Source organism: Betta splendens, chromosome 19 (genome assembly GCF_900634795.4).
Source record: "Betta splendens chromosome 19, fBetSpl5.4, whole genome shotgun sequence".
NCBI lineage: Eukaryota > Metazoa > Chordata > Actinopteri > Anabantiformes > Osphronemidae > Betta > Betta splendens.
In genome coordinates, this window is record NC_040898.2 from 12,875,877 (window position 1) to 12,897,033 (window position 21,157).

The 21,157-nt window shown below is 48.9% G+C and overlaps 1 protein-coding gene and 1 long non-coding RNA gene across 21 annotated transcripts in view; one reads left to right on the plus strand and one right to left on the minus strand.

Annotated features, from left to right (window-relative positions):
• Positions 1-21,157, plus strand: part of nrxn1a (neurexin 1a) — a 57,457-nt gene that overhangs the window by 11,277 nt on the left and 25,023 nt on the right. For 9 of the 19 annotated variants that reach the window (XM_055504610.1, XM_055504616.1, XM_055504608.1 and 6 more), the window contains exons 2-7: positions 656-2,091; positions 7,109-7,126; positions 7,762-7,791; positions 17,337-17,638; positions 18,564-18,587; positions 20,349-20,510. In XM_055504610.1, coding sequence (XP_055360585.1) covers positions 1,359-2,091; positions 7,109-7,126; positions 7,762-7,791; positions 17,337-17,638; positions 18,564-18,587; positions 20,349-20,510 — 1,269 coding nt within the window. In that variant the 5' untranslated portion in view covers positions 656-1,358. The remainder of the gene's footprint in view (positions 1-655; positions 2,092-7,108; positions 7,127-7,761; positions 7,792-17,336; positions 17,639-18,563; positions 18,588-20,348; positions 20,511-21,157) is intronic. The other 10 variants (XM_055504612.1, XM_029133479.3, XM_029133474.3 and 7 more) reach the window with 5 other exon arrangements.
• Positions 9,516-21,157, minus strand: part of LOC114845460 (uncharacterized) — a 47,390-nt gene continuing 35,748 nt past the window's right edge. Inside the window, exons 4-5 of one of the 2 annotated variants that reach the window (XR_008693287.1) lie at positions 11,158-11,299; positions 9,516-11,017 (exon numbers count right to left, since the gene is read on the minus strand). This is a non-coding gene — a long non-coding RNA (uncharacterized LOC114845460). Of the gene's footprint in view, positions 11,018-11,157; positions 11,300-20,393; positions 20,533-21,157 lie in introns of those variants that run through there. The other variant, XR_003783891.3, reaches the window with a different exon arrangement.

Here is a 21,157-nt window from a genome sequence, read left to right on the forward strand (position 1 = left end):
GTTCCGCTCGTCACCAACGGGCTCTGAAGCCGTTAATTCGATAAAGCGCGAGGCGGTTTGAGTCATCCGCCGCAGCGCGCGGTGCTGCTCCCGCTTCTTTGTGATGTAGCGAACAGAACCCCGGAGGGCGACGAGGTGCGTTTCGCGTTAAGCGTTTCGAATTCCGGTAAAGAAAATATTAAAAAAAGACAAAACCAATGTCGTCGGTGAATGCGTGCATGGATACGGGTGAGACGTGATAAATAAGCTGGCTTCGTGGTGGGAAGTCGCGGGTATGGCACCTTATAAATGTCTCCTGCGGCATGATGGGAGCTCCACGGCGTGGATGGCGCTTGTGTGCGGGCGCGCCTCTTCAGCCTTCAGTCGGTACCGTGTGGACGCGTGTACAGTGTGTGTACAGTATGTTTGGAGACAGCCTCGGTTTGGGCCTGGTAAGATGTGTAACGTGCCAGTCCGGGGAGTGAGCGCGCGCGCGGGCGCGTCTGACTCCACAAAATGCACGAGAGAGTAATTTGAGATTAAAGCGGACCCGGTTTGTGTATGACGTGTACGTGTGTGTGTGTGTGTGTGTGTGTGCAAGAGTCTGCGCGTGCGTCTTTACGCGCGGGCGCGCGTGTGACCCAAGTTGATTGTGCCGTCTCTGTTCTCTCTGTAGGTCGCTGGAGAGAGTGATGACGCGGCAGTGAGAGGCGCACATACCTCACTCGCGCGCGCACACACGCACACACATATATACACACACACACACACACACACACATACAGTTATATTTGCTCACACACACTTTAAGTCTCGTCCTACTAAGTCAGGGAGGAGGGGGGAGACATTTCTGCTATGACGGTGTCATTTCTCTCCATTACCGGAGTGTAAGCCACACACACGCACACACACACACACACACACAGACACACACACACACACACAGACACACACACACTCCTGCTCTATGGGGAGTTGCCTGCATGGGGGATACGGCCCTATGTAGGGCACAAAGATGGAGTTCACATCCCATTCGTCACGTATCTAACACTCACACACATGTGCAGGACAACACACAGGACACACGCCTGAGACCCCACGTCACACGCGGCGCCTGAGAGGCTGAATGGAAGGAGACGCCGAGCGCGCCGGGCCCGCGCCGAAAAACATGTCCGAGCTGCTGTGAGAGGACGGAGGGAGCAGCCGTTTGACGCGTCTCCGGGGCCGGACTGTGACTAGCGAGCGCGGAGACACCCGCGTAGCGTTCTGCGAAGCAACCTACAGTTGGCGCCATGCGCTGCAGGCCGGAGGGAGCGCCCCAGCTCTAGCCTCCATCTCCTCCCGGGCGTGTGTGTGTGTGTGTGAGCGCGAGCGCGTGCATGAGTGTGATGGCCGTGTGCGTCTGGGCGGCAGCCCCCCTCCTCTTCCTGGGGCTGTGCCTGTGCAGCGTGGGGGGCCAGGCGCACGGGGAGGTCCTGGAGTTCGGGGGCGTGTCCAGCCAGTGGGGGCGGTTCCCGGTGTGGAACGCCTGCTGCGAGAGCGTGCTGAGCTTCAGCCTGCGGACTCACAGCCAGGAGGGCCTGCTGCTCTACCTGGACGACGAGGGCTTCTGCGACTTCCTGGAGCTGCTGCTGCTGCACGGCCACCTGCGCCTGCGCTTCTCCATCTTCTGCGCCGAGCCGGCCGAGCTGCAGTCCGGCGTGGCGGTGAGCGACGGCCGCTGGCACGCCGTGCGCGTGAGGCGGGACTGGAGGAACACGTCGCTGGAGGTGGACGGGCGGCTGGAGGGCTGGGCGGAGGTGAAGAGCAAGAGGAGAGACATGACGGTGTTCAGCCACACCTTCGTGGGCGGGGTGGCGCCCGAGCTGCACGCGTCGCCGCTGCGCCTCACCGCGCCGTCGGTGCGCGAGCGGCCCCCGTTCCGCGGCTGGATCGCGGCGGTGAGCATCAACGGCACGGCGGCGGCGCTGGACGGCTCCGAGGGCGTCGCCGCCGCCGCCGGCTGCGGGCCGGACCACCGGTGCCAGAACGGGGGCGTGTGCAGCGTGGTCGACGACCGGGCCGTCTGCGACTGCTCCGACACCGGTTTCCAGGGCAACGACTGCAGCGAAGGTAAGGCCGCGCTGACCCGTCACGCGCATCTCATTTTGTACACGCACACGTTCACGCGCACGCGCGCGCGCAAATTCAGGCCAAACACCGAGACCTTCAGCACGGACATCGACTGGTGATTCTCATTCACTCCTTCACAGCTGCTGTAAATTGTTGCCTATGGACCCGTAGCCTCCTGAACAGTGCAAGACATGCATTCTCATTATGCTTGGTATTGATTTTTTATGGCTACTATTGACTTAAGCCCCAAGACGTGCAGCCGCTTTAGTGGAGCTGGAGCCAAGAGTCCAACTGAACCGCACTACCTGGCTGACGGTGGTCGGAGGCTTTAGGAGGTACCGGCAGGTTCTGTTTGGCAGAACTCCATTGTGGACGCGCTCGGTGGTGGCAACGAGGCTGGAAATCAGCGGCTGTTACATGGCTGACACCCGATTGCCCGTGTTAATGGATTTGCATTGATCCCAGACGGCCTTCGCAGGTACCATGCACAGGGTGCTGAAATGAAGTATGTACAATCCATGGGCTGCCGTTCACTTGGAACAGCTTACAGCTGTAAAGGCGCTCGGCTTGTGTATGTGTGAGCGTTTATAGCATGTTATTGGTCAGTAGAGAAGAAGTAGTACTGCATAAATATCAAGATGTGGGACAATAAACAACCTTAATGCACATAAGGAAAATGAGGCTGTGTGGCACATTTCTGTACCATATTATATATTATTATATATACTGTGTCTGCTGCAAGTCCTAATGAATCCAGGGTTTGTTCTGGTCGTGTTAACGGGCCAGAGTGACTGTAGCCTTTGTATTTTGGCAGAATCATTGTTAAAGGAAATTCTGGGATAGACTCCAGGAAACAGACGTTTCCGTTAGAGTAAATACTTATTGTTGATCAATGATATTGGGCCAGAAGTTAGAATGGAACCAGATGTCTGGCTGACGTAGTTTGAGGGTCTGTGACGTAGGCTGAGATGGGCCGAGCCCCACGGATCGGTAGGTGACCCGTGTCTGGGACCATGGGGTTCTCGGGCTACTCCAGGTTCTCTTGACACTCTTTTCCTCTCTCTTGTTGATAATAATATGCCTAATAAATCTAAAAGCATTCATTTAAACATGAATGCAGTGGTGGTTTGAGTTTGTCTATTCCAGTCTGGCAACTACAGTTGCACAATAGATTTAATAGCTCAAGTGTACAAGAGCTCCTCCTCTTAATACTGTTAAACAAGCTTTGGGTCAATACAAGTGCCGATACACAGGGCAGTGTAATGATGGCCATTGCAAAAATGAAACAGCTGCTTAATGAACTCAACCACCTTGTTATGGCCGATACTGCAAATGCTTTCATTTTCGCCTGCTTAGTTGCGTGTGTCGTCAGATTTGCTTCAGTTCATTCACAGAGAAAATCTGCATTCTTAATCAATAGCTCTTTAAAATGCTACTGTATTCTCCAACCCCCATCCCCCGGACCCCCCGCCCCTTTTCATTCCCCGATGCCAACGATACCGCTCAGCTTCGCCCCAGCAATTGATTTTTTTCTTTTAATGACACAAGTGCATCTGGCAGAAGCGGCCGAGTGGCCTTGCCGCGCGGCCGCCGCGTGTCACCGCGTTGACCTCACACATCACCCAGCGCCGCCGTCGGCATCGCACCCCCCCTTTAGCCGCCCCGGCATATCACACCCTAGCGTTTAGTGGACGGCGAGATGGCATGGGTTACCATGGCGACCGCGCTAATAGGCAGACCTCATGCTAGGACTTGTTCTCCATCCGCGCTGTTCACCTCCCCCCCCCCATTCCTCACCTCCCAGCGACTGCAGGCAGCGTGTGTCCACATATGACGGGTTTAAAGGCGTCGGGGATTTTCAGGTGGAGGTGGTCTGATTTGTTATTTGCCTCACACCTACAATGATATGTTGAGAACGGTCCTAAATTAAATTACTAGTTACGCGACAGCAAGCACTCAATGAGCTCCTCCATCACCTTGGACGGTGGAAAATCCTAAAAGGAATTTTTCCGACATTTTTTTAAGAGAAAATGAAACCTGTAGCTGCAGGTATTATGAAAATAATATGTTGCTGCCTCACATTTGAGCTATTTGTGAAATAAGAAATTACTTGAGATGTTCACTTATTGTATTCCATTGGCATTTTACTTTCAACTATTACCTGAGTTCTGTAAATCAAAATCATTAGCAGATTGATTAATTATAAAAACAACTAATTATTTCCGTGGGTGCAGCTGCGATGTGGAGACTTAGCGCCGTACGTTCAGTGGATGATCAGTGCTCCGCTGAACGCCTGTGATACTCGGAGAATTACGCGTGATCCGAGCCAGTCTAATCCAGTCGGCTGTTTTGCTGCTGGTTAGAGCGCAGCAGGAGACGCACGCACACACACCTGCACGAACCCATGTAACACAAGCACATGGAGCAACACATGCACACAGTGTGCAAACTGCAGCACCGCCATCATTAGTCACACCACCGCGGTTGCTAACAGCACTGTGGCGCTACAGGCTAAATGGAAGGTGCAGACATTTTACATAAAGCCTTTCACCAGGTACAAAACCTGCTCCAGACCAGCACTTTGTCACTCAACAAGAACCTGCTCATACAGCTTTTAAGAAGCTGATTTATATTCCATGAGATGGACACACAGTTCATTTGTGCATGTTGGGAGTAGCAGTGTGTGAAGGAGCCGTAGCTGGATGGATACATGGAGTGAGAGGTACTGTATTATAATGAATAAAATATAGCTTTAGATAAAATACAGTGGGGAGTTGCTGTGATTATGAAATGGAAAAAACAAAGATTGCTTTTTGAGTGTTGGTATCAGTGAGTTGTTTCATCATTCTCTTATTGCTTTCTCACATTTCAGAAATGTGAATGTGCTGCAGGCTTTAGAGGATGATGGTGGTGGAAAGCGAGAGGCGCTTAATGACTGGTTTTAAAAGGTTACTTTGCGTTATTTCGCATATACTCACTTATTACTGTGATTCATGAATGTCGGTTTCGAAAAAGTGATTCACAGGATGGAGCTTTTCCTGTGAACCCGCCGCTCTTTGACTGAAATAAGCAAAAAGCAAGCGGGACTGGTTAATAAAAACATAAGTAATGAACAATATGGTGCAACAGCACCTGAAGAAAATGTTCCAATTCTTGATTCTTCCCTTAGACCTTTAGTTCATGTTACTCTATTTCTAAAAATAGCAGAGACACAGAGAAGATGAGACACTGGATTCTCGTAGTATAAATGTTTTTTTAATCTAGCCCAATGTACTGTTCATTTCAGTCTGACAAGTAGCCAGCTCAGTGGGGTGTCTAAGACCACAGCATAATAACTCATGGCAACTCAGTTTAAAAGAAATCTCTTTTTGAGGGCACTGTGCGCTAGAGAGGAGATTCAGGGGTTTCATCTGAGACATGAGGTGGATGGAAACCGCTCAGGACAGAATCCCTGTTTAAAGAACAAACAAATCAGCCACACAGTTGTTGAAAAATGTTGGAAACTATTGCTTATCTCTTTGAAAACTCTAATTATTTGCGAGTTGCAAAAGTCCACGCTGTTGATTGTTTAGTACGAGTTCGGCAGAGCTGGATATCAAAGTTATTGCCGGAATTGTACCTTGAAAATATTGTTATTCTGAACCGGTGGACCTCACTGAAGCGGCACAATAAAGCTTTGAGATAAAATTATAACCCTCTGAAAATTAAAAAAATGTATCTTATGAATCTTTAATGCAGAATGAATATGCTTTGCTAGAGGATATAATGATCCTTAGGATGGTGTTTGAAGCCAGAGATGAGCAGTTTGGCTGTGGCAGTGCACAGTTACGATCACACAATGTCTTCAAGGCTCCCTAAAAATCAGCTTTTATTCACACTCATACTTTTGCTGATTTCTGACAACTTTACAAACATTTCAGTGTAATGTAATATACAAGAGCTGTCTTTCTCCGGAAGACGGTATATTCGATTCCGTTTTTCAAGGAAGTGTGAGGTTTTTGTTTCAAAGCACATCAATATATCAATTTTAGAAGGAGACAAGCCATCTGGGATATAAAACATAACCAAAGTAAATGAAGAGAGCCTCTGCATAAATGTAATTACTGCCTGAGCCGCGCCGCCCTCCAGTGAAGGCTGAGTGAACCTGGCTTGTTAGGCCTGGCCTGGCTTGCATTGTCCTTGAGGGCAAAATGCTGTTAGCATGCTAATGGCTCCACCTGTTTCTGCCATGCTAGCAGCACAAGGGCAGAAGAAAGGAAACACTCAGATGAGCGAGCGCGCACACACACACGCGCACATACACGCACACACACACACACACACACACACACACACACACACACACACACACACACACACACACACACACACACACACACACACACACACACACACACAGTGTCAGTATCGAACCATGCATGCCTCTTGTCTTCCTGCATTGCTAATTCATCCCTACATGTTTACGCTACTATTTCACATCATTATTACAACCATAGTTGATGTTAGTGTTTGTACGTATGAATGTCAGAGCGACTGGGGGAGAGGTGTGTGCGTGTGTGTGCGTGTGTGTGCGTGTGTGCGCGCGCGTGTGTGTGAGTGTGTGTTGCATGCTATCTGTCAGGGGCTCTGGGGAGAGGACGCAGCTGAAAGGTAAGTTCTGGGGTAAACGGTCTTGAATCCAAACATGCAGGTAGGACTGTATCATGGCACCCACACCCCCTCCCTCCACCCTCTGTATCTACAAGCGTGGATGGGTATGTGTGCACTCAGTGTGCGTTTAGTTGTACACGCGTAGCCCCGGTTTGTAACGGACAGACGTAGACCAGCCTGCGTTATGGCTACCGGTGCAGCATGGTACCCATTGTGACATTTGCGTGGACTTTGCATGTGTGTTACCACAGTAGCGCTGGACGGGTGTGCATGTACAGTAAGTAGCCATGGTAACCCGAAGGCTGAGCATGCATGTTAATGAATGTCTGTCTCTCTCTCCCCTCGCCCGGCTGCGGCACCTTTCCAGAGCACAGCTACACCCCAGGTAGGTCGCACCTCTATCTCTCTGTAGCTACCTGCCTATCAGTCAGTCTGTCCAGCTTCTCCTCCTCTTCCTCACACACGTCTTACTATCCGCTTTCCTTCTCACCCCTTGATCATTTATCAGATTCCCCCTTTTACGTGTTCTTTTTTATTCTTAGGCCCACGTTTCATTATCTTCTGGCCCTTTGACCCCCCCCCCCCCCCCCCAGCCTTGCCCTCTGCTTTGTTCTCATTACACCTTTCGCTGTGCAAATGCAGCACAAGGTAGCCAGCGTAACTATATGTGGGTCTGTGTGGGTATGTGGGGATTGGTTGCTGACATGCGGTAAGTACGACATCACGTAGTGACCTAGACGCACACGGGTGCGGTGTTGTATTCGACCTAGTTTTGTGTGCATACCTGTTTGTGCATGCGGCGGCCGCCCAGGATGAGTAAGTGTTTTCAAAGCTCCTTTAGACATTTGGTATAATTTAGCTGACTCACACTTTCACAGAGAGAGCTTTAGATTTGACCAGCATGTCACTGACGACCTCCTCTCCCACAACACACACATTCTGTACTATATGCTCACGCACACATAACTTCACACCCCATGATCCTTTGCTGTGCTGACTGTGCTCTTGTCTTCCTTTAAGGTCTGGCACACCTGATGATTGGCGACCAAGGTATGGGCTCCTCTTACAGTACCTCACTTCCTGTTGTCCTCTGCTATGCCATCATCCCTTATCTCCTCACCCCCACACTCACAACTCCCCATATCCCTCCCACACTTTGTCACCACCTGGCGCGGGAGGAAGTTGTCTCTCTAGGCACTAAAGTAAGGTCAGTTTTGTTTCTGCAATTGGGATTTCCTTTATTTTGAAACTGTCCCATTGGGTCTGATCAAAAGCTTTAATACTGATCAAAATTTCTAAAAGGTATTTAGCATGAAACAATTACCTGCTTTAAAGATCATCCTCAGTTTGATTTTTGAAGCGAGTAATGAGCCTGAGAGCAACTTTGCTGAGATCTATATTTGTTATAGTAATGGCTGCGGATGTGGGCGCTTTAATGGGAGGGTGTAGCTGGCTGTGGCTTGATGGCGCTTGGCTGTGTATCCCTCCAGCTCATGGAAATGGATCTATGGGCGGGCTGACCAACTGACTCCATGGATGGTTTGACTCGGTCTTTACTCTTCCACCTCATTTCATTTTCTCTCATCTGTATGTAAGACGTACATCGAGGAGATGGGTGTGTTGGAGTGTGTGTCTGTGCAATGTACATGTATTTACACATGTGCATGTTTTGCTTTGACATCAGTTCGAGTCGGCGGCTGCGGCCGTTTCCACGGGAACACTCGTTCAGGCTCATCCATGGCCTCTCATCGGCTTCCAGCATGAACTGTTCTGTCGTTGTGGTCGTCACATGGGCTCACGCTCGTATTTTGGCAAAGCACATGTGATCCTGAACAGATGTTCCTGCAGTGTATGAAAGCAGTACTGTTATACTTTAACCCCCAAGTTGTTTAGTGTTTTTAACACAGCCCAAAAGCAGCTGCCTTTTGAAAATTGTTCAGTGATAAACAAAACTCATATTCCCACCTCTGTCTTCTTGCCCCCTCCTCTTTCTCTCTTCCCTTTACTGCCCTCTTTCTCACTGTCTTGGACACCACCCTCTGTGAATTTAGGAAAGCTCAGAGGTACCCTCAGATTTCTATTCTATGGCTAATGGGCTGTTGGATGGTTCTGAAGTTGAATGCTTTGACAGGCTCTTGTGTGTGTGGTAACGCAGACCTTTAGAGCTCCTCTGCTTTAAGTTCCCTTTTTTTGCGGTTGCCGTTAAATTGGAGTGTTTCGTTTTCGGAAGGTAAGCTGTCGGCGCAGGTGTGTGTGTGTGTGTGTGTGTGTGTGTGTGTGTGTGTGTGTGTGTGTGTGTGTGTGTGAGCGTTCCCATACTTCAGCGTGCGCCCTTGCATGCGCGTGAATGATTGGCGCTCCGGCGTGCGGCGCTTTTGAAAATCTGAAGGTAGGTGCCGCTCGATCGGCCGGCTCTGCATGACGCTGATGACTACACTGATTGGCCCACATGAAGACAGGCCCGGCCGGGACGAGCTGATCTGCGTCTATTGTCGTGTTTGGATTGCCGAGCGAGCTCCTAGTGCTGAAGTTTCTGCTTCAAAATGTCTGCCATTAATCATCCAGGTGGCAGCATGAATTTAATTGCTTCATCTGACGTGAGGCTCAGCATTTTAAATCACCTACTTAAGAACCAACATGCATTAACATATGTTTCCAGCATTATTACACAATGTACTTTGTGTATTTGTGTACAGTGAATGCCCTCGCTATTGCGGATGTTTGGATTGTGATAGGTGGGAATGGAAGCTGTGGATGCTTTTTTTTTATTTCATTTAATTCTTCCAAAACCTTTGAAGTGTCTTTCAGAAACTGTACATGTAAAAAAAAGCTCTGTGTGTGTGTGTGTGTGTGTGTGTTTGCTCTGCATACTGAGATGTAAAGGCTGTCAAATGGTGCAGATGAATCCTAGCTTAGGTTAGCTCAGCGTAAAGAGGCTTTTTGAGGAGCCGCAAAGCTGAAATGAGTTTCTTTGAGGGGGCGGATTGGGTGTGGGGAAGGGTGTCTTAGAAAGATATATAGCATGTGTGTCTGCCTGTGTGTACGTGTGGCGGAGAAATTGAGAAAAAGAGACTGTGGCTGTAAGAGCAGAGCTAAAGGAATGAATGATAGAGGGAGCGGGGAAAGAGGAAGCAAGGGAGAGATAAAGTGAGTCGTCTTCTGGCTTGTGATGTAGAGCGACTGCCTGTATCTGCAAAGGGACAGCGGTGCTCCTGTCTGCCCTCCCTGCCCAGTCATTCTCCAGTGGACGCCAGCCCTGATGGGGAGCCCCGGACCTTTCCCCCCCGCCATAAAACACAGCCATCGTTCTCTCTGGAAACGCTACCCACAGATCGCTAATCACGCCGAGTGGGTGAAGATACGTGAATAGTGGAGGGGAGAAAGAAAAGAGGGAGCCAAATTGGATTTTCATAAGTATCGAGCAGCCAAAGGAAGAGGGGGAAATGGATTTCTGTTCCTTTTCTGGGGAGGGTGGGGGGTTATTGAGCAGCGATAATCTGAATGGAAAATGTGCTTAAATCCAAGTAGCAGATTTTACCCTTTCTCTTCATTCTGTCTGGCCAAGAATGGAGCACGCAGGGGTCCGGGTGAATGGGCTGAGAGGGGCCGTGAAGTGGCTCTTGGACATAATTGCCAGCTACGCTTGTTTACGTTATTCCTTTCATTTTCCCACTATTGGCTACGAGACGGGCTGCCCAGGTAGCAGCGGCTGCGCTCTCGTTATCAATCCGCCGATCGGCGCGGACGAGCGGTCGGCCGAGCTCGGAGTGACCTTTAAAACGCACACACACACACACACACACGCGCACAATAACCTTTAGAGAGCGCCCGCTGAGTAGGTGAGCGAGTGTGTGTGCTCAGTGTAAATATGCATGAGTAAGGCTGCCTGCACACATTCTTCACGGTCAGTGGATGAAGGCAGGAGAGGGAGCGAGGTGTGTTTGTCTGCGTGCGTTCAGGGGAGGTGGATCGTGAGTCACCACTTGTGACTCATAAAGCGTCGGCAATCAAAGCGCCCCATTCTCACACGTTGTCGTACGGCAGGAGCGCAGACGGACGCTGGCGTCGCTTGGGCATGTTTTCCGTCACACCCTTTAGTCCTCCTCACATTGTCTCCTTGGCTCGTGTCACGCCGCCCCGCCTCGCGAGCGCCCTCCTGAACATGCGAGCTCCACCATATGTGGGTCCGGGAGACCAGCGGAACCGGTCGGCACCAGCAAAGTGCAGCACGGCTCCTCCTTCTTACTCATCATGTGGGATTTTTATGTTCATTCTGCTGTGTAAGAAATTCCCACATTTTATGTACTTGGGCAGTTTAAACATATGCATAGTGGTTAATTATAAAAATGTCATCACCTATTTCTCCTTCAAACGTTTTTGCATGCATGTATTATCTGCTGTGGCTGTAACGCTTACATAATTTAGCGCGGCCGACAAGAGAGCAGCACCCAAGTGGAGATGAGAGCGAGCCGCTCGGCGCTAAGAGGCACGCGTGCAGCGATTGGCCGCCTGCCGGAGTGACTGGCGTGAATTTGGCTCCTCGTGGCCACATCTTGCACTGTGAAGCACAAAAACTGTTAAAGTGAAGTTGAAGTCGGGGCCCCTCTGGCCAAGAGCGGCGATAAAGCAATTGCAACAAAGTTTTATTGCAAAATGGACAATTTCCATAGACATAGCCTCAACACTAATGGGACTAATTCTGCCTCTCCTCTCCGCCACTAACACCCATTACTGTACTGTACTACAACACTCATTAATGCTTAACACCCATGCAGTTCTTGTAATGAAAGTCTCAGCACCACAAATAGGGATCCATGCCCACATTGTCAGGGAGATGCACTGTTACCAGTTCACCCCCTTTGATAAACATATACATTTGCGGGTAATTGTACGTAATTCCCATCGCTGTTAACAACCGTTTATAGGAAACGCATGAAGACAACGCGCCCGGCAAAAATAGAGACATCAGGCGGACTCCCCATTTGCGGAGGATGAAGGGTAAGATCGAGTGGAGACTGGCTACGGGCGAGGGGGGGGGGCGAAAAGTGCAGAAAAGTGATGAGGAGGAAAGATAGGAGTGCATTCAGAAAGTAGGAAAAGAGAGGTGGAAAGAGAAGGTCGGAGACGCAGAGGGAGATGAGAAGGCAGATAAGACTGCAGCGCTGCTCAGCGGGAGCACTGCATCTCTCCTTGGGCTCCCCGACTTGACACAGTCTCGCATCAGCCAGCATGGTATTCATCAGTGATGCAGATGCCTCATCACACACACACACACACACACACACACACACACACACACACACACACACACACACACACACACACACACACACACACACACACACACACACACACACACACACACGCCACCTCCTCTTAGAACGGGCTCCTTCCTGCTCCAATTGTCTCCTACCTGTTCCAGCTATTTCCATTGTGTCTGGGTGGGTGCTGAGGGTAGTGGCCCAATTGGCAGCTCACACCAGAACCCATCTGGCGTATGAGGTTCATTTCTTTGCCGTGTGCCAAAACTAGAACAAGCACCGGAACAGGCGCGCACAAATTCACACCCACAGGATACGGTACACGTCCACAGTTATTTGTGCTACTTGTCTGGCGTAACTACAGCAACCAAAATATCCAGTATTCTTTAAAACCCCATCACGCTTAGTGCGGTTGGTATTTGTTGACTGCTGGAAGACCGTTCCATTGTGTCACTGGTGTACATGTGCCATGAATGATGTATGCACCCGGGTGAGAATGAGACTAGTTGTGATTTTATCCGGCTTAAGACAAATACAGCGTTCCGCCTGCAGACATTGTCATGGAAACAAGCTGGTTTCCCTGGGTACCAGAGAGAAGGCCACATGCGAGCCACAGACAGACAGAGAGAGTGATGAGCACAGATAAAAGAACCAAAAAAGGGACAAAAGATTGGACATAATAGATGGGAGAGTGCCATTGACAGCTTTTTCCTTAAATGACATTCAAAAGATTTAACAAAGTGATATTATCTGGATTTGTTCTGCTTGTGTCTCATAGAAATTGCAGAGATTTATTTAAAATAGTTTTAACTTCACAGGCGCCTTTGTTAATGTAGTCTCGCGCTTAATTTTCTGTCAATCAACCGGGCCATTAATGGTTTAAACAGTGTGGTCGGAGCGGGTGCTCTATATTTCAAACCGTCTCATCAATCTTGTGGAAGCGAACGCCGACAATTTAACAACAACAAAAAACAAAATGGAAAAAGAGCTCAACGCTGCAGACAAGCGATCTGTCACTCGAGTCCTGACGGAAATATCCTATTGCTCCCTTGGCTGCAGTGTGGTAGGCCAACCGGTTCAGAGTCGGATGCTGCATTTCGCTGAGCCCAGATGGAAACGGCATTCCCAGCATTTAGAGCACTCGGCTTTTTTACTGTTTAACTTAATATAGAGACTATGCATACGTTAGCATGCATTTGCATGCATTTCCCACACCGGTCACCTATCTGTATACGGTACGAGTGCAGTTAATCCACCTGTCTGTTATTAAGCAGGGGTGCCTTCATGCAAGATGTTTGAGTTTATGCTGCGTGCGTGCATGTGTCTGTGTGTGTGTGCACAGTCTGAGAGGAGCTGATAGCAAAACTGCATGGTGGGCTAAAACCGAGGTGCAGGGGAATTGCAGTATGCTATCTCTAGAATGACAGGGCTGCCATGATTGAGGCTTGCTACACTAGGATTTAGATACACCAGCATTTTTCCCTGCTTTATTCTCTCCAGCATCCATCCCTCGCTCTCTGCCACTCCCTTCCCTTGTCTCCGCTTCCATCCCTCCACCGCTCCCTCTCTTCCCTTCCATTTTGCGCTCCCCATCTCAGCACCTCTCCCCATCGCCCCCTTTTTTCATTCTTCCCTCTTTCAGCTTATCCCTGTGTATCTTTCCCCGTTTCTATATCCCGCGTCTCTTCCACCACGCTCCCTCTATCAGGTGCTGTATGAAGTAGGCTCCCCTGATGTGCTCCCAGCCTCCATCCGCCATTTTGATTCAGTACAGCTGTCCATGATAATGTACTGTTCACTCAATCACTCTTCTTCTTCCTCTCCCCCTTTCTTTTGCCATCTCGCTTCCTGTCTGCCTCTCTCCCTGAAAACGCACATGCACCGTACCCCCCCCCCCGTAACACGGGGTTGCCATGGAAATGACAAATTAGTGTGTGAAATATTGAAAAGGAGACCCACGAGAAGAGACAAAGCAATATGAAAGACTCTCGGCGCGCGCACGCGAACACACACAGAAATCGACGTGATGTATATTTGATCGCTGGAGGAACAGAGCAGTTGCAGCTGGTCCCAGCAGTAGCAACCATCAGATCAGTTATTTACTCGGTCTCTCCCTTCTGCCTGCCCACAGACCGCTTTATTTATTAGCCGCCTAATGCCAATCATTCTCCAGCTTTACATTTTCGTACGTGCACACGTCCTGTCTGTCACAATCTCCTGCCTCCCATTTTATTTCCAGTCTTCCTTTTTTTTCTGCTCTTTGCTTTAGTAGTTTTATTTCATCTGTTGAGATTCTTTTTTAAGGATGAATTGAATAAACTAATGATTTACAGTCACTGATCAGTTTATTTAAAATGTAATAAAATGGCACCCATCTCAATTTCCCTAAAATGCCATTCGACATATCTTTCTTTGTTGAATTTACTCAAAATATTTTGGACAGAAATGGCTTTTTAATTGAATATTTGTCAAAGCAAATCATCTCAACTAATTATTGTAACACAGCTGTCAGACCTTGCTCACGACACACAAACATGTAACGTAATTACAGGAAAACATGTAATGAGACTTTTATAAAAGGTAAGAAACTTGTGATTAAAAATCTTCAAAAGAGACGAAATGTTTCAACTCGAGAGGTTTCCTCGCTTCTCCTTTCATGTTAACTTTAATCAGGTGGTGTCATTAAAATCGGGGGGGGGGGTGTTAAGCAAGAAGGAACATTCACAGTCATCGTCGACCAAACTACCAGAAACCCTTGGTTGAACAGTTCGTTAATTACAAGTGATTGCAATAAACTGCATCGTCTGTCAGAGATTTACATTCCTTGTTGTGTTTGAGTCGCTCCCCCTCTTCCGCTGTCTCCCCGCATCCTTCTGCTCACTCGCTTTGATCGACAGTGCTCTCCACAGGATGAAGTGTGACATGTGGTGTGTATGTCAGTGTCTGTCTCACTGTTTACTCTGAGCTAATACTGACTCACTCCATTAATCTGAGCTACAGCAGATCCACTCCAGCCACTTGAGTGTGCGCGTGAGCTCCTTTGTGTTCGAGGTGTGCCCATGTGCCCATGAGCCACGTTAATGCGCGCACGACGCACTTTGGCGACAGCGCCATTGAATATGCCCTGTTTGTGTGTGTGTGATGTAATAGGACAGGGAGTGAGTGTTTGCAGGGCCAGATCTTCCAGATCGATGCAGAGATGCTTTATGTGCTCCTGTCTGGTCTAATGACATGTCTGTAAATTAGCAACACAATAGTGGAACGACACGCTGAAACCTAATGGCACCTCTGTACAGTAAATTACCACTAGAATGCTTCTGGATGACTGTGTGTGTTCTCATTGTGAATAAGTTGCCCCCCTTCACCCCCCCCTCTCATCCTGACACCTCATCTACATGTACATTAGTCTAAGTGTGTTAGCATTCGTGGCTGTTCTTTTCCGCCTTTGTGTGTGTGTGTGTGTGTGTGTGTGTGTGTGTGTGTGTGTGTGTGTGTGTGTGTGTGTGTGTGTGTGTGTGCGTGCGTTTCCACACGTCTCCCTCCGCCTCCTCGCTCTCGCTCCTCTCCGTAAAGACTAGCCCCAGGCCCTGAGTTGGTAATAGCTTTTCTGACAGCAATACACCAATATTTACAGAGACCAGCACCCACCCACACCCCCACACATTTCATGCACACATAAAAAGCATATACTTGACCGAGCCGAGCACACATACACGCAGATATGCATGGAGTCGCACATGTTTTTTTAAGGGCGCACACACACACACACAGCTCTTAATTAACATGCTGGGAAGGAAGGAATCGCACACTAGGGGGAACTCACACATGCTGGCAAACAACGTGCCGCTTCTCACTCATATACTGGCATTCACACTTCGGATTTCTTTCATGCAAAAGGAGGCAAAGAACGACAATTTGCCACAATTGCTCTTTGAATTGTGATATATTCTCACTTTTTCCAACTCATTATGCTCCGTGTGTCATATCCAGTCAAGTGCAGCCGATTCCATTTCAGCACTCTCCTCTCTGCCTCTCACCACCTTAATAACCTATTACACTCGAGTATTCATTACGTGCCAGGACCCCCCCAGCACCACCCACCAACCCTTCCTCAAGTGTCTGTCTTGCTCCAGCCTGACCTACTGTGTGTTAAATTCCCCTCTGTTGTCCTCATTATCATCAACTACAAGATGGTGGTTATGCCAGAGGCTCCGCAGAGCGGAGGAAAAGAGGCCAGCGAGATGTGCGGAGAGAAACGGTGGCGTGAAGCTTGAAAGGAGGTGTGAGAGATATAGGGATGTGCGGAGAGCGCTGGAGGAAGGAGGATGCGGAGGAGGGGTGATGCTTTGGGGGGGGGGGGGGTGCGAAGACGACAGATAATGTCGCCCCTGCTTCTGTGTGCCAGCACAATACTATGATGATTTTTGCGCGCAGATGTGCGTGTAGGTGTGCATATTTTCCTCCTGCGCTGACTTGTGTGTACGGCTGCGTGCTCATGCGTATGTAGGAGTGAACGAGCACATAAGAGAGCGTGAGCGTGAGGATGATAGATGGCGAAACCTTGGTCTGGTGTCCTTGGGGGTCAGTGAGGGAGAGCAAGGTAAGTTGCTGCTGGCTGTCCGCCGGTTATTTTGAATTTTAATTGATCAGTTGTGCCTGCTTTGGCTGCCTCCATGCTTCCAGGCCGCCCTCCTCCATCTTCATCATTAGTTTCATCTCCGCCATCTTTCTATAGAACCTTTCTAACCTCCACTTCCACCGCGCGCACACACACACCCTGGCATTTGACAAACATCCCGAAATGAGCCGTGTTGTCAAACAAGACCACATCACTTCATACTGCCAGCACAGCTGTTCTCTCAAAAGAGAGGATGGCAGGTTTCATAACGAGTTTGGAATGCTACAGACTCACGACTGTCTCTCTCGCATCCACACTGTTTAATCTCCAACCCACATGAGTGATCAAAGCTTGTTTACACACCACTCCACGGTACGATTAGAGGTATGGAAGGAAGTGTTTCTTCCAAGTGCTGGCATCGGTGAGGCTTTGCTTGACAATAACAACATTTTCAGCATCCTTAACAATATGTTCTGTGGTGCACATTCAAATCAAATTTAACCAGGCCCAGCTGAGCTTTGTTTTACTCCACTGGCTCTGATGAACACCCACTATTTTATCATCTTTGAGCATATTGTAAGAATCAGTGTGGGAAGAAGCAACAGTCTACCTATCATTATAACAATGTTCAACAAGAATGTGATGTTTTTACATCCTCACTTGTTTTGCCTCTTCCTCCTCCTCTGCCTCTCGCTGTCTCTCTCGCTGTCTCTCAGCTCGCGAGGAGTACGTCGCCACCTTCAAGGGCTCCGAGTACTTCTGCTACGACCTGTCGCCCAACCCCATCCAATCTAGCAGTGACGAAATAACGCTTTCCTTCAAAACGCTGCAGCGCAACGGCCTGATGCTGCACACCGGCAAGTCGGCCGACTACGTCAACCTGGCGCTGAAGAACGGTGCCGTGTCGCTCGTCATCAACCTCGGCTCCGGGGCCTTCGAGGCCCTGGTGGAGCCCGTCAACGGCAAGTTCAACGACAATGCCTGGCATGACGTCAAGGTCACCCGCAACCTGAGACAGGTAACCGGACAACGGGGGATGGAGGAGAGAGCAGAAGGAAGGAGGAGATAGCAAATGAGTTTAATGTAATTAGGTTTGAAGAAAAAAGTACAAAGATGGCCATTTGCATATGGACACAAGCCTGCTTGTTTGAATGATTAGTAGTAAATAGAAAATAAATTCATAGCAATAAACACCTTAAAATTAAATTATGATACATGTTTATATTACTGATACTTTTTTCTCCATGACTGACTAAATTAGAAATGTAATGAAATATAATTAGCATAATTATAGCATAATTATGAACCTGCTAATTTACTAATGAATGTTTTATTTACAGTCCTAATACCAGTTGTGTGTTAAACTGTTGACATTGATTGACAAGGTCAACCACGGCGACTGCTGCAGATGTTTCAGGGGCAGTGGGCAGCAGGAGGACTTTAGTGAATGTAGGAGGTTTGGTCAGTGGTCTGTTGTCCCACTGCAGTGATGCTGTGGTAGGAGGAAAGGGTCTTAGTTTACAGTGGGTTAACCACCACAACCGGCACTGCTCTCAGCTCTAGGTGAGTGCTTCTTCAATTGTGTGTGAGCAAGGGCGAGCGAGAATGAGAACGTGAGTGTGCGAGTGAGTGAGAGAGAGAGAGAGAGGGAGCTAGACGACGTGGAGGGTCACCCAGGTGCTTGTGACTCACCTGTGCCCTGCCTCAACCGTTTGCTTGTTTGTACTACTAACTTATCTACTAACGTTACTAACCTGCTAGTGAAACTAACCACCATCCATGGAATGAGTCATTCTACTAACCTAACCTGTGCCCTTCTCCTAGCGAAACCACTCCAACCAACCTACTAATCTCACCAGAGGCCTTCTAGCTTTCCTTTTTTTGTTCCCGAAGTTGTTCTGTTCACAGTTTTTTGTTTTCCTTTCTCCCCCTCTCCTACAAAGCACTCAGGCATTGGACACGCTATGGTAAACAAACTCCATTGTTCGGTAGATATCATTCTAATTGTTTCTTAGTTTGGGTTTGCCCCGTGTCTATTTCCTTTTGAACCATAGACATCAAAACTAAACCAATAGATGGATAAATGCGGTTGGTAATCTTTTACGCTTAAAACGCCCCCGCCCCTCTCCTACCAACCACTTTTTTTCTTCAGCCCCCTCAATCCGCCTTCCCTTCCTCTACTGTTTTTTTCACCCCATCACTCTGTGACTGATACATAGGCGTGTACTGATTGGCTCATCCCTGACCTGCACGCAAATGGCGAGCCTCCCCTTCCTGCATGGCGTGACTCAAATCCTACCCCTCTCTGATTGGTCTATGAAAAGGACTAGCGCCCCTCCACCTCCTCCTCTTTTTCTTCTTCTTCTTCTACTTTTGATTTGTTGTCCTCCACTCTGCCACTGCATGTTCTACATGGTGTCACTGCTCCATCATTCCCTCAGTTGTTGATTTTTACCTGCTGTGTCCTCTTCTCCAGTGGTTGCATGCAGAGAGAGGAACAGGTGCATGTTTATATATTTATGTGAGCGTGGGTGTGTGTGTGTGTGTGTGTGTGTGTGCGTGCGCGCGTGGGTGTGTGTGTGTGCGTGGAATGAGCCGTACTTCATCTAACACCTGTGCGTGTATGTACATCAATAAGTGTTTGTCCGTCCGTGTGTCACGTCATTCAGACTCGCTGATCTAACAAACCCCCCCAGACCACAAACTAACACCATCATCACACTTCACCCTAACAATACAGTAACATGACATCATCACAGCTACTAACAGTCATTAACCCGAACCTCAGTAACCCAGCACAGTTCGGCCTGACACTGCCAGCAGTGTGACTACTAACAACTACTAACAAGGAAAATAACAAGTACTAACACACAGTGTGCAGCATGAAGCCTGTCGATACTACTAACACCTGGCCGGCCGGGCCGGTTCGCTCAGCTATGATAAACAAGGACTTACTGCAGTGTGAAAGAGAAGAGCTCCCCACCGTTACACGGCCAATTGTAACTTATGTCTGACAAGGTTTGCTGTGTCCCAGCGAAGAAAGTAAAAAAAAACAGGCTATTATACAGAGAACAGGTTTAATAATAAGAACAGCAGCTCCAGTGTCTGTTAAGGCTGAGTTTAAACGAAACTGTTGTTAGGGAGAATTCAAATTCCCCTTTCTTCTGTAAAGACAGAGAGAGAGCGAGTCTGTGGCAGAGAAACAAAGGAAGGCTTTTCCTGTACGTCTTAATTGGCATACACAGAAGATAAGACTAGCCTTTTGCACACTGCAGTGCAGACTCTGATATGTATGTAAAGTCAAAGCAATGCAGCAGCAGCACAGCAGACGGGATGTGGGGAGTCAGAAGCTCGGGGCATCACGGACGCTGCTCAGTTAGACGAGTCCAGTCCGTACGACTGGAGCCAACAGGCCGATCGCAGCCTGATTCACAGCGCGTAGGGATCTGTGGTGTAGTAGGCCGAGAGCGTGTCTGTAACGCCAGTGATGACCAGCAACACTCACTCACACCGCACAGTTAGCGCTAATCCAATCGCACCAAATCAACATCCCAGCAGCACAACTGGCCAATTCCCAAAACTAATCAGGCCGTTTCCCCACCTGACGGCATACACATTGATTACCAGAGTAACGGGGGCTAATTTGGCTGGTCAGCGCCTAGCTAGCGCTTAGCGCTGCCTTTGGTGTGAGTATATAGCGTGTCCTTTCCCTGTGCTTTGTTGTATAGGTGACCATCTCCGTGGACGGCATCCTGACCACCACCGGCTACACCCAGGAGGACTATACCATGCTGGGCTCAGACGACTTCTTCTACGTGGGAGGGAGCCCCAGCACCGCCGACCTGCCCGGCTCTCCAGTCAGCAATAACTTCATGGGCTGCCTCAAAGAGGTGAGACGGAGCAGGACGCACGCTGCACAAAACGCATGGGGAAAAATAACCTTTATAACCTACAGAGAAAGTCGTTTGAGTCATGATCATGTCTTCATAATATCGGCGATAGTTGCTAAAATGCTGATATTTTATATTCAGTCTGGTTAATGAACTTTATGCTGAACGTCTGAGTCCTTTCGGACGTTATCTTAAAAAGTGCACACACACAGACACACACACGTATTTCCATTTGGCGGAGCCACACAAACAGCCCCAGCCAGACACAGACACACCCTCCCCAGCATCAGAGAGAATCAGTGATGAGTGTCGTTGAGGGACTAGATACAGCGCTAAGCACTAACATGCTAATTAGCTACGGCACAGAGACGCTCCATCCGTCCGCTGTGCTCGAAATGGGCCACGGCGCCGCAACAAAAACTCACGGCGCGCGGGCGAAAAAGGCGCTGACGCGCGCACGCACGCACCTGCATGCGCGTGCACGCTCTCGGGGTGCAGACACAAGCGGAAAAGCTCAAACACGCGGACAGAAATAGAGGAGAGCAAACAAACAAACATGCAAATGACACAACAAAACTCCCAAATACATCCTCACACCCAGTATATACACACCCTGTCTGTCTGAGTCCTCCTTTCATTCACGCAGA